Raw genomic sequence first — 13,771 nt, 5'->3', positions numbered from 1 at the left:
TGGCAGGGTCGTCACAAGCGTGGAGCTTGGGTGAGGTAGGTGAATTAATGAATTTGTTCACTGGTCATGTACTGAGTAGGACCAGATATTTGGTCCTGGATAAATTATTATATAGTTGGTTGATTTGTTGTGCAATTTGGTAAATTGTTTGATAATCGTATCGTTGATTTAATGTCATAAATTGTTAGATTCCTGTTAATTTATTCTGTATCCGAGCCTTGTATTCCTGTCGTATTGTATACTTCCTGAATTAATTTATTTTTCAGGTGTGGAGCAGATTGTAGCAGAATCAAAATTAAGATTAGAAAGATTTATTAATATAGAGATTAGGGACCCACCACTGTAATTATTAAATTTGGAGATAGTTGTAATATTGTTTATTTTAGAGAATACTATACAATTTGGAGACAACTTTGTAGTTATTATTTTTCGGAGAAAAACTTATATATATTTATTTAACGACCCAGAAGTGGGGTGTTAAATCCCAGTTGTAAGTCACAGTAAGCCTTGAAGCCTTGAATCCACGAAGTCGCACTACGGCACTGGATCGAATCACGAAATCGATTGTATGGATGTCAAATCAAAATTGATTTGCCCACCAATGTTCTTTAGACGAACTCCCAGCAAAGAACCCAAGCAAAGATTCAATCAGCGAACTTGAATCGAAAGTTCCAACGCTTGATCAACAGTGAATTAGCAAAGCCAAATTTTGAGTCAAACCCACAACTCGAATCATGATGATGAATCGAAATCTTGACTGGGTATCGATCTTAGTTTCGAATGAACTCAAGTTCTGCGACATTCGTTTCCGAGAGCTAACTCCAATCACAATTCCATTCGAAGCAAGAATGAACCAGTTTCAGTATTGCCAATCAAATTAGGGCTTCAATTCAATCTGTAATGACGATTCTAGAGATCAATTCATAAATCTGACTAAGATTGGGATTTTAAAGATCAGGCTATTTTTGAGGTAATGGTCTGTGATAATCAATAGGCTAGGATCTAACTCTTGTGCTTTGATACCAAATAATGAAGAGCCCAATCAAGAATGAGAGAGAATTTAGGGAGAGGGAATTTAGAGAGAAATATCTCAATCAATCAATATTCATGTTTAAAAGTTAGTTACAAAGTGGTTATCCTCTTCTAGAAAACAAGCTATAATTTTCGCTTCACTAACTGTCACATGTTATGCACATGCTATCCTACATCAGTTTGGCTCTGTTTACATTCTTAGCCCTTTTTGTGTGTGTGTGTGTGTGTGTGTTAGTTTTTAATTTTTCTTGGTTTGTGAACCTGACTGATCTTTTGGTTTTAATTGGTTTTGATGCAGGTGATGACTAATGGGAGTTTTACGGAGTGTATGTAAGAAGTTTGTACAAGAAATCTGCTTACAAGTCAATTAGCTCTTATCTAAATGTCTAAAAAGGTTGCCTCAACTTACTATATATATATATATAAGAATAGGTTCTTTATTTCATCACCCTTTGTTTCCCCTCCCCTCTCCAATCTTCTTCCATTTTGAGCCTAAAACTATGGATTGTGTGGTTTCAAGACAATATTTGGTTTTGTAGGAATAATGGTCGTCCTATGATTTTTTTTCTTCTTCAAATGATCTTTTTTTTTTTTTTTGTGAGAATTTTCAAATGATTTTTTGATTTGGTGGAATACTAGATTTTGTTTTTTTTTTTTTAAACCAAAAGGCTAAAATTGGTATGATAAGGGTTTGGAAGTTCCAAAAAGAAAAAAAATTAAAAAAATGTGGCATTTCTTGAAAGCGCCACTAAATGTTGGATATGACATCATTAGTTAACAGAGACGGAAAGAAGGTGATAGACGTTAGGATATAGAAACTTTTTTTCATAATTGTTGTTGTAAGACATTATTGACATTTTTTAAATGTCGGAAGCCTAATGTGATGCAATTTAGAAATGTCCCCTTTTCTTATGGTAGCGTTTTTTCAGACCTAAGGTGGCACTTATGAAACACTAAGAGCATGATTTCCTGCAGTGATACCACAGTTATACTATCTCTTTAGCAAAACCAAATTGTTGAAGTTTTCATTCTCTGTGAGTATTAACAAAATGTCATCAAACCATCCTGTCTCACTATCCCAAAAGCTGTTTTTAGTCTTTCCTTTGAAATATAGAGAGTTTCAGTGAGTACTTTCTAATAATATAAATGGGAGTCGATGCCATATAACAGGAACAACACAAGACGGAACCTGCCAATACACGATGAACTTACCTGTACTCAAAAACTTAGCTAACCATACACTATATCTGTTCAATTAACGAGCTCTCTTGCTATAGACAACACACAAATTGAATGACCATACATTATTTTTAAGTGAACAACATACATAACAGGACCACTATAGCAGAGCAACAAAAGCAAGCCTAACTAGTAAAAGAAACCTGAGATGGACATGGAGGCACATCAACTTCAACAACTCCTTCAAGCATCAGGGTGACCTTCCTCATTGTAGGCCTCAGAGATGGATCTTCTTGAATACACCAAATGGCAACAATTAGAAATCTCTCTGCCTCTTCCAGTCATTTAACGCTTCCATATCGTTTTCAACCAAAGTATCCAATCTTCCTTCATGAAAGCAGTCACAAGCCCAATAAGTCAGGATTACTTTCTCTTCTTCACCAACCTCCAAATCGCTGATGCTTTTTCGATAAGAAATGATCTCCAGTAGCAACACACCATAGCTATAGACATCAACCTTTGCAGTGATTGGATCACTGTTGAACCACTCTGCAACAACATACCCTCTTGCCCCTCTAATGGTAGCAGGATTAGTCTTACTCTGATTCAACTTCAGAAGTTTAGCCGACCCAAAGTCAGAAATCTGAGCATTGTAATTGTGAGAACCCGAATATAAAGATTTAGTAAATAATTAAATAATAATTATTTTACAATCTCAAATATCTTGATGGTGAATCATAAGGTGCAAATTAAATTTTATTGGAGGATCTTTTAATTAATTTTAAAACCTAAAATAAATTTATGGTAAAAGTCTTTAATTTAGAGGTAAGATTTTTTATTAAAAAAAAAAATAGGAGACAAGTTAGTAAGTATATTTTGATATAATAATAGTTATATTTTATTTAAATTAATGGTGAGAGGAAAAAAAATAATACAAAACAAAGGATAATTATTTAGAGTTTTGTTTATATATATATATATGACAACCCTAGGGTTCCTAATCAACACTATAGCAGCAGCAGCAGTAGAAACATGAGAGAGGAAGAGAGAGCAAGAGATAGAAAAGAGAGGGAGAGAAAGCACCCTTGTGTCTCAACAACTCTCTAAGGTATTAATCAATCTATTCTTGTTCTATTATAATATATTGTTTACATAGTTATGGTGCTTGTGGGTGTTGCGATTTGGTGGAAGAAAAAGGAATGGATTGGCTGATTGGGATAGTATTCTAGAAATTTTAATTGATTTCATAATGTTGCTCCTAAGAATATTAATCTGCCAGCAAACTTTAGAAATCACGAAACCATATCAAACGAATGAATTTTGAGCTGAAATTTTTGCAGTAGATCAATTACATATTGAGTTGAATATCTGATTTTTTTCATAATTTTTGGGAGTCAACATCCATATAAACAGATGTGTTCAAATATGTCCAGAAAACTGGTTTAAACAGTAAATTCGGGAGTGTTGTTCTCTTTGGGTATAAATCAAAAAATTATCAAATCAGTGTCATTAGAACCGGTTACGAGTCTAGTTTCTTATATTTTTGGCCTTGCCTTGATTGCTCCTGTATACTAAGAGAACCATTAATTTATTTAAAGTGCTGCAAAAAACAACCTGTTTGGGCGTAATTAATTGTAAATAATTATTTTGATAAGCAAATCAAGTAAAACCAATTGGGTTTGAAACTTAGGATATATTAGTTGATATCTGAAGGGTTTTGGAATTTTTCGAATGGTGTAAAGTGGGTTTTTAATTTTCAGAGTTAGTGAACAGTTCGGGAAAACCTATCAAAAATTCTATTTTATCTGAAAGTCACATTTAATTAAGTTTCGACCGAAACCCATGTCCTGGATGATTTTAGACCTTGAAGAACATGAATGTAGGTAATATTTAAGAGTAACGGTGAGTTGGGTTGAGCCGTGTTAGTGCGCTTTAGTTTGGGGTTACTTAGTTCTTATTCTTTAGTATTTTTAAATTTGTAGTGACGTGTAGTTTTCATACTTGGTTCAGGGCACTAATTGGACTTTCATACTCTATTCGAGGATTATATTATTTCGTTTTCAGGTGAGTAGTTTCATGCTACACATTTTTATAAATGTTTCCCTACCCTGAACTGTTGAAAAATTTAATTGTTGTTTCAGGACTAAACTGTTTTGATAAATTATTATATTATCAATGGAATTAAATTATTTCTGAAACATGTGTGAACTTGGCATATTGTAAACTATTTGTTTTGGTCTAATACGTTTATAATGGTGAACTACCATGTTTTGCGAAACTGATGTGCATTGATTATTAGGACCCTCTGTGTGTTTTAGTCGAGGGAAATTATTCCACTATGTGTGGTGACTCTGGCCACTAGGGAACAGATCCGGGTTCGGCCGTGATGACTCTAGTGCTCAACAGTTGTAAGGAAAAGACCTAGGTTAAGCTAGGTGACCTTCAATCTAATCGTCTTAAAGAAAAGACCCAGGTTGCCACCCTGAGGATGACTCTTAGTTTAGTATTGGATCCAACGGGGCTTATAGCCTTGAGAACTGTGTGACATATTATTTGTTTTTTATTGGTACCTAGAAAATTATTGGTGTTCATGTTGTAATCTGTTTTAAGTGGAAAATGTCATTTAACATGTTCTTGAGAGACATGAATATTTTAACAGTTGAACTGTGGAACATTCTTTTTGAAACAGATTATCTTTATCAAAACTGTATGCCAATTTAGTTTTTGTGATATATATCTTATTTTGGAATCGAACCTTATTTTCAAAACTGTATTTACTATCCATGTTGCTACTCACTGAGCTATCAGTTGTCTTAGTTGTTTACCATTTCCAGGTGTTAGAAGGACCTAGAGCGGACTCATGGCGTATCGAGGACTCAATTGCCTGGACCTCTAGGACATTCATTTATTTTGTTTTAGACTATTATGTCAAGTTCGTGCATGTTTATATTTATTTTTATTGAGGTTCATTTAGGATTATTTTGATATGTGGGTTGTTTTTATCCCATAAGTTTGGATGGTATTGATTACAGTTGATTTTGCCGTTTATACTTGTGGCATGACACTGGATTGAGTTTTGGTTATTTATTAATGGACTATTTTATAGTTATTCAATGTGTATGGTTTCGTATTTAGGCTTACGTGTGCCTTGGGCTAAGGCCCTGTGGGCCATGGCTGATCATACTCGGGTTTGGAGTGTGACAGTAATAATCATGCAAAAGTATGTTCTGAGGCTTTATATCTCAATGGATGATCTAGGTACTACATTCTTCATGCAGGTACACAAGTCCTCTAGCAATCCCCAATGCAATTTGGGTCCTTTGGTTCCAACTTGGCTTCTTTTCCCCAAAGAGAAAGCTTGCTAAAGTCCCATTGCTCATGAACTTGTACACTAACATCCGATGTTGTCCTTCCTCACAAAATCCGAACAGTCGGACCAGATTCTTGTGATGTGTCTACCCAATTACATTTACTTCAGTTTTGAATTCCTTCTGTTTCTCTTGAACCTCCCTATCTAGTTTCTTCACTGCAACAACAACTCTGGAACACATTTGTATTGCCCCATTGTAAACAATACCAAAAGCTCTACTTCCCAGTTCTTCCTTGAAACCATTTGTAGTTTCTACAAGCTCTTTGTAAGCAAAACAACAAAGATTAGTCTCCACAGCACTGTGATCCCCATGATGATTTTTTATGCTCTTCCTGTGGTGGATGAGGAAAAAGCCCAAGCAAATAGCACCAATCAATACAAAATTGATGAACACAGAGCTACCCAATAGAACCAATCCAACGAGAATTAAGGTCCCCTGGTTCTTCTTTGTTTCTGGAACCAGAGGAGAAGGAAGAGTTCGAGGATCGCTTTTCCTAAACTTCAAGAAAGCATGACGATTAACAACATTGTCCTCTCTCCCATTTGAAAGTGGCAGCTTCTTCCAGCAACTACCCTCTCCCAAAATGGCAATAGCACAACAACAGTCATTGATGCAAGACCTTTTGCATTGCGCTTCAGTCGCAGGCACGAATTGTTCATAGTCAGATGTTGGCCAATCAGTATTGATTAGTGTCTCAAAATCGTAGATATCTTCCACAGAATTGATGTCATCTTCTAAACAGCTTTGTGTGAAATTTGGCTTGTAGCTGCCATATGTATTGTTCAGATCAAGTAAGGAATACCCTGGTGGCATTTGCAATCTGGCCTTTGGTTATCATTGAGTCTGCAAATGCTGTTAAACCCACAAGCCCCACTGCCTTCACCTCCACCAATATCAACACATATATTATCGGGTTGTGACCAAATAGGAGTCCACTTTGTACTACTATTGAAAGTCTTCGGATGATAATATTAGGTGAAAACTCCATCAAAATCTAGAGTTGCTTTGTGAAAATATTCAGTAGCTGGGAACAACATACCTTGTGGTTTGATATAGAATATTTCGTTATTCCTTCTTAATATATACATGACTCCTTTGTCATCGAAGATCACTCGGTAACCAGAATTGGACGAATTGGAGGAATCAGACATGCCGTTGGTATAGTAAGCATCATAAGAAAAATTGGAAGGGATGTCTCTGGTATTAAGGACAAGATTTCCATCCTGGAGCATACGGAGTTGAAACCTTCCCTGCGAGAAATTGGTCTCCGAAAGGCAAGAAAATATTACCCCACCGGATTCCATAATCTGTGTAGGCAACATGGTATCAGTTGGATTTTTGAAACTCTTCCATAGATTAACAGAATCGCTGTGCACAAGTACAAAGTTGCCAATATCATTCATAAAACCATGAGCAACATTATTGTTGAGAATAAGCTGAGAGTTCCATAATTCTTTGCCTTGAGGGTCACTGAGCACTAGCCCTCTAACAACAGTTAGGCCTAGTTTGGATCCAATTGAGACAAGGACACCATCATGCCCATATCAGACAATGGTTTGGTCTGGTATTTTGTAATACCATATGGAAAGCAAGAAGAGATTCTTTTCATCAAGTGGTTTAAACCCAAATGCAAAAACACCAGAGGGTGACAGCCATGGGGTGTCCTTGTTATTTGCAGTGATAGATGTGTCCACAGCCACAGTACCATTAGTCCGAGCAACAATAGAAAATGGCAGGAGGAAGAGCAACAAGAAGTGGAAGAGTGGATGATGAGGTAGAGCACAAGCCATTGATTGATAGATCAAGCTCGATTTGGGTAGATGGAAATGAATAAATAAAAAAAGAAAGATCATAGTGTTTTTTTAGGAAAAGGAAAAGACTTTGAAGTCAACCTGTACCTTTCAGCAAAGACTTCTACATCCATAGCATTATTGGTCTTTGGCCACCATTCTTTAATGACTCTATCAGAGCCACATATATAGTTGCCTGGACCATTAAAAGTCCATTAATTAGAATACCGATAATTGTTATAATGCTGGTCTTATTTTCACCTCACATGATACGCCCAATACAAAAAGGACGAGTTTTAATGGAATGACAATTAATAAAAATGAAAATTGGTTAGCTTGTAATTTTAAAGAATCACTGCAGGAAAATGAGGATTTAACGGTGTTTAATGAACGATATTTTATTAAACCTCACCTTTTTTTTTTTTATAATTAACGGCGTTTTTTAAACGTCGCCTTTGTTGTTAGGTAAAATGGTACCATTTTGTAAATAGAAGACGTTTAAAAAACGCCTCTAAACCTTATCTCTCTTCACACCCTCTTCTATCTCTCTAAACTTTTATTTTGAAAACCCTATTTTGAGCACTACTGTTTCCTTCTCGCTCACTCAAATCTCTCACTCACTCCTTGCTCTCTCTCTCTCTCTCTCTCACACTCAAATCTCTCTCGATTCTTCTTCAGTTCAGTGATTCTTCTTCGATTCTTCTTCAGTTCGGTGATTCATCTTGGATTGCGATTTCGAAGTTTGATTTTGAGCATAGCTCCGTGATTTATCTCCGTGGATTTGGAACTCTTTGTCTTCTTCGATCAGAGGTTAGTTGCTCTCTCTCTCTCTCATTCAAGTCTCTCTCGATTCTTCTTCAGTTCAGTGATTCTTCTTCGATTCTTCTTCATTTAATTAACGACATTTAGAAAGGTAAAGCAAAATAAAGAAAAACAATTAATTTATGTTCTATTCATATTATCATTGCGTTTAAAAAAAAAATAAATTAAATTTATAATCCAAACACAATCTCAAAGAGTATCCCTAGCCTTTATAGTGATATTAGATATGCAATTGAATTCTAAACATAATTGCACCTTCAATGGCTACCCTACGCACCTTCTTGGTTATTATAGCGCCACTGCATTCTTCTTTCTCCACAGCTTTGCCATTCCTACAGCCATATAGCTGGAGGGTATATGTCCCCCCCCCTCTCTCTCCCTCTATATATATATATATATATATATATGTTGTTTTATTAATTTTTTAGCAATTTTTAATTTCATTTTTTAGTAGGATAGAAAGTATAAGAAATTAGTTTCCAATTTTTATTCTTCTTCATATTTTTTTTTCCACTGAAACAGAGATTTAAGATCAAAAGAGAATATTGATCCTCATGTCCTCCCAACCAACATTGTTTTAACTCTTTGTTACATCTCAGTTATATCCACAAGGCTAGCGATGGCTACATCTCAGAGTATACTTGGCAATCTTGATCCTATTATTACCAAGGTAGAGTATATATTGCATTTCATCATATGTTTATAAATCACAGCTAGGGATGACAGCGGGCACTGGTTTGTAGTGCCGCATCCCCACCTCAAATCATATTGGGGGCAGGGCAAATCAGGGAGGTGGCAGAGGAGGAGGAGCAGTAGGCAGGTTAATTTTACAACTATAAAAATGACAATACTAATAAAAATGAAAGATGATATTGTATATTATGTATAATGATAAGTGATAGGGTTTATATAGATATATACACATATATATAAGAGATAAAGAAATAAAAATGAACGTTCACGGTAATATTTGATATTTTAGTCTTATTTTAGAATTAAATAAGACCTATGTTACACGGACTCGAGTATAGGTGTCGGGTGCGGGTATGTATCTAGAGGTCGGACTCATAAAATCATAAATTTAAGGGTATGCAGACTTGGCAAAAAAATGTCATATTTTTATATTTTCTAGTATGTGAGATAAAATGGTACTATATGTAACTTACAGTGTCAAAATGACATTTATAATAATTATACAACAATATGTACATATAATAGTAGTGTTATATACAATTATATAAGAAGTATCCGTTGAAAAGTATCCTACACATATTCCATACCCATGTCCAAGTGTCGGGTGTCCGATATGGGTATTTGATTTATTTTGAAGAGTTTGTGAAACATAGAATAAGACAAGCTTGATTTTAGTGCTTCTCTAATATCAATAGTTATATTTTGTTGGGACCAGTAACAATATATTCCCTAATTTAGTTGCTTTTTTTATTCTTAGATGATTGATTGAAGTAATTAATTGAAACATTAAACTACAAACCCTAGAATTCAGCAATTCAAACAATGTCGTGGTCAGCAGGTTAACATCGCTGAATAGTCAGATGTTCCACATTGTGATCAATAGCTGGAACAACTTTAAGTTACAAGGAGTCACTACAAGAAAAGTAAGATCATTTGGGTTTGTCTGCTGTGTAGAATTAGTGAACTCAATCAGGATGAATTGATAGAGACTAACTAGTTACTTCATGGATGCCTATTTTTCTTTTAGTTGTGCCTAACTTCAGCATAATTTCTCCCCTTGTGACAGTAGCATCATTTAATTAAGCATTTAAAATCTTGCAGTTTCAAGTCCATTGATGAATAACTTTTGTTATGGTGAAGGAAAAAATGTAGGTGAAACATTAATTTATTGGTTCAACCTTCCCATGGTGTGTATCTTATGGTGTTTGTGGTACTATTTCATTATTGATTGTCAACGCAGAGAATGAAATAGTGTTGCAACAAATAATGGAAGGTGAGTGGTATGTTGTTAGATTATGGATTGGTTGTGCTGGAACACTATTCTCTGTATCTAATTTTTCTTCTTTACTCCAGAGATCAAGAGACTTCCTTGTGTACACAGGTCTCAATGCAGAGAATGAAATAGTGCACACACCCTTGCATTTTTAGCCGGTGTTATATTTTGGTCATAGGTGCACATATCAACCTTCTTTTTGATTCGAAGATAATGAATGTCTGGTTTACTTGTTGTGATGTGCCATATCTGTTTTAAAAGTGAATTTCTTCAAATTATGTCTTTAGAATCATGTTAACTGTATTTAAGAAGCCAAGGAGCTTCAGTTAGATGTTTAAATATCTCTATTGTTTAAATGTTGTTTTGATTATATTTCAGTCCCTTTGTTTGCGATTTGATATGTTAGCAGTGGCTTAATGCATTTCAGAGGCACAAGTTAATAAGTTAATAAGTTAATAAAGTTTAAGGCTGATTTGCATCTATTATTTGTTGAACAAATGGAACCTCCTCTTATCTGGAGATGGAATTTTCTAACTTTTCTGTGCTGATAATCTACAAACTTTTTAAAGAATAAATAATTTTCAAATCTCTTGTCTTTTGTATTGATAATTTTCAAACTTGTCTTTTGTATTGATAATTTTCAAACTTCGAGATATTACAGCTGCCTGTCTCTGCTCTTCTTTCCTTTTCTTTCCAGATTCTCTTTTCCCGTTGTTTCTTATTCTTATTCTTTACTGCTATCTTGTTATAGCACTGGCACATGTAATGTGTGTCAAAATTGCTTTTTCATTGTTTCAAATATGCTGAAAATTTTCTGTTCTTTTCTCTTCCTTGTTTTTAAGCCTCAGTGGGCGAGAACTTGAGGAGGGCAATGACAATATCTCAGCAATCAGTGAACTCTTGAAGAGGTTGCAGTTAAGAAGAGTAAGGGTGGAACGTTGATTTTGTATTGCATGATGACTGTTTGTTCTTTCCTTTTCCAAAAATAGTAAATTATTTTTTATTTTGATGCATTTGTGATTTGTGAGTTCCTTGTCCAATATTTTTTATATCATGGAGATATATTGTTTTGTCAAATCTAGATAGTGGACAGGAGGAAGCATGGGTTGAACTATCTAGATAAAGCTCCTCTGTTGGCCTTGTATTTTGTGACAAAAAAGGTAAATATTTTTTGTTCTGTTTTCAATTTTTGTTGGCTGTAATCTTTTGTTTTATTTTTATATACTAACTTTAAAATAAAATAAAATACCATATGATAGGGAGAAATGAGATCCCTCTGTACCATCTAAACTTTAAATCATTATAATAGCTCAATTTCTAACCATAAATTTTAAGTCTCGTGCTCAATTTCTATTGGTGATGCCATAAGCCCCTCTTGGATTGTTCATAAGATAATTTAATTTGGATTAGACTGTTATCAGATTATTGGTTAAAGATCTCAATAACATCAGCTGTGGCAGCAACCAAGTCGCGGCAATACTAGTTGTGGACTTGGGAGGGTGATTTTGCAACTCAGGCTAGCTGAGAAAATGAGCTTGACAGCGACCATGAATCTAGGCTTTTGAGGCCTCTTTAATGCAAGGTGATTGCATTTTTTCCTTCTGCTTAAGTACTTTCCAGTCTCCACACTTGTTTTATATTTCTCATTGTGTTGTTTTTACTTGTATCATTCACCCAATAATTCACAAACTACAATGCATGTTTACTCCCTATGCATTTCCATCTTGGTTTAGATTTGACTCCAGTGACCTAAACAACATTGCCAAATCCACCATGATTAGACATACCCTATCCTTTGTAGTTGCTGAAATCTTATCCATGATTTAGATTTACGCGAGATTGATTCGAATGAGATGATGGACTTGATCTCCAATCAAAAGATTTAGATCTACAAGACCTGAAGCTGATCTTCTGAGGCATCTCTGAAATCTGAAGCGGTTGACTTTGTTGAATACTCACGTTCACTAACGAGAAACTGAGGTGATGATTTATATATATATATATGCATACTCACGTTCACCAATGAGAAACTGAGATGATATGCATGTATCAGTGTTCATATTTGTTTGTGTGCAAATATATATCAATTTATGTTACTAAAAATTGTAGATTTTATTATTTTCAAATGATTTGACTTAGGTACTGTGAATTCGTTTCCTCCTTGTGGATTGTTATTAATTTTTTAAAGTCCTTGATGATTTGGAACCAATGACTACTATAATGTGCTGGCATTGGAACAAATTGGGTCACATCTTCACTTTATACTTGTTTGTTCCAATGAGCATGTGTTCTGCTTTTATTATGGTTGCTATTATGTGTTCTGATATCTCAATAGGACTTCCACAAGATGACTCAATTGGTGGCATAGATGCCAGTGCCTCTCCTCCAAGAATTCTACTTATGAAGAGGAAAAGGAAGAGGACATTTCTAGAGCAATCTTGATATGGAGAGCAATCAAATTACCAATTTACTCAATTGCCTTGGTTCCTCTCACTGTGAGTCAATTTTTAACTCTTTGATCTTCATAGTCATCAATTAAAATTTTGATTAACTAGTTTTGTTTTTCTTTTTAAATCCAGTATTTTCTATTATTGGGTTATTTTTTGCCAAATAGCTCAGTCGATTTGAAATTTCTAGAATTCGACTTCTACAAAAACAGGTTGGAAGTGCAGCTGCTTATTTGCAGACCGGCCTGTACTCTACTAGACGTTATTGTGTTATTCGCTTCCTCAATTCTTATAATCACTTGTCTAAATTTAAGGTGTGATACTAAGACGCCTTGATAGTTTTTGGAATTCAGTTTAATATGACTCGAAAATGCGCAAGACAACTGTAAACATCTTCATAGTAGAACTATCTTTTACTCCTTTGTTTTCTGTGTAAAATGGGCAGCAACAACGTTTATGATTTTGATACCGGAGTAGATAAGACTAAGAAAGAATCAGTTGTAAATATAGTTGGCAAGTAAGGCTCCCAGCAAGTTTTCATTCTTCTATGTTTGGGCCATCCTTCTTGTTATGCTTTGTTTTGATTTACAAAGTTATCATTCGACTAACTGTGCCACATGATCTTTAGTGCCATTTGGAGTGCATCATACTTACCCGTCCCAAGATTCTAAATCTAATCATAGCTTTGTTTCAGTTTCTCTGTGCCCTAACCTTGCTCGTTGGAAAACTAGTCGTCAACTACGTTGAGCAGAACTACAAGGTGAGTAGTAACATTTTAAGCTTCAATTTTTACTATAGAATTACATGTTGGATGGTTATGAACCCTAGTTCTTACTCTTTTTATAGCTGAATCGGATTAGTTCTCTATTATGGTATTGAGACTTCATTCTTATAGGACAAAATGGAGATCTTTATGGCGAAGTATTACTGTGTGAGATTGCATAGTATATTCCGTATAGCGATCCCGGTTTTCCCTTCATTGTTTAATTGTATTTCAGACTCGGTTCCGTGGATGTGTTGTTATCTTTTTCCCGTTTCCATCCTTTACTCTTTGTATATGAGTCTTGGGTCATGTTGGGTAGGTTTAAAATAGGTTGGTTGCGTTTGGAAACCAAGGGTTAGTGTCCATTAAATTTTCCTAATGGTTCATTTAATATCCTTATT

General features: G+C 34.9%; 2 protein-coding genes across 2 annotated transcripts; both read right to left on the bottom strand.

The window, feature by feature from the left end:
- Positions 1–2,527: 2,527 nt before the first annotated feature.
- On the bottom strand, positions 2,528–6,395 carry LOC145806776 (G-type lectin S-receptor-like serine/threonine-protein kinase LECRK3). Its single transcript, XM_082904589.1, has 2 exons — positions 5,679–6,395; positions 2,528–2,854 (listed from the first exon to the last, which is right to left on the bottom strand). The coding sequence occupies exons 1-2, from the start codon at positions 6,393–6,395 to the stop codon at positions 2,528–2,530; spliced, it is 1,044 nt and encodes a 347-aa protein (XP_082760715.1).
- A 158-nt stretch (positions 6,396–6,553) lies between these two features.
- LOC145806775 (G-type lectin S-receptor-like serine/threonine-protein kinase LECRK3) lies at positions 6,554–7,372 on the bottom strand. The gene is made up of 2 exons (XM_082904587.1): positions 7,161–7,372; positions 6,554–6,950 (listed from the first exon to the last, which is right to left on the bottom strand). Exons 1-2 carry the CDS (start codon positions 7,370–7,372, stop codon positions 6,554–6,556), a joined length of 609 nt encoding a protein of 202 aa, XP_082760713.1.
- Between the last annotated feature and the right edge of the window lie 6,399 nt (positions 7,373–13,771).

Source organism: Camellia sinensis, chromosome 14 (assembly GCF_055761805.1).
Source record: "Camellia sinensis isolate YWXY chromosome 14, ASM5576180v1, whole genome shotgun sequence".
Classification (NCBI taxonomy): Eukaryota; Viridiplantae; Streptophyta; class Magnoliopsida; order Ericales; family Theaceae; genus Camellia; species Camellia sinensis.
This window is presented reverse-complemented; position numbering and strand designations above follow the sequence as displayed.

What these genes read in the sequence shown, in the direction of transcription:
- LOC145806776 (XM_082904589.1), bottom strand. Translation starts at nt 6,395, where the DNA reads ATGCCACCAGGGTATTCCTTACTTGATCTGAACAATACATATGGCAGC. An exon ending in AATTCAAAACTGAAGTAAAT is followed by an intron (nt 2,855 to 5,678) that starts GTAATTGGGTAG and finishes TACAATGCTCAG; the next exon opens with ATTTCTGACTTTGGGTCGGC.
- LOC145806775 (XM_082904587.1), bottom strand. Translation starts at nt 7,372, where the DNA reads ATGGCTTGTGCTCTACCTCATCATCCACTCTTCCACTTCTTGTTGCTC. An exon ending in CTCTTCTTGCTTTCCATATG is followed by an intron (nt 6,951 to 7,160) that starts GTATTACAAAAT and finishes ACTTGTGCACAG; the next exon opens with CGATTCTGTTAATCTATGGA.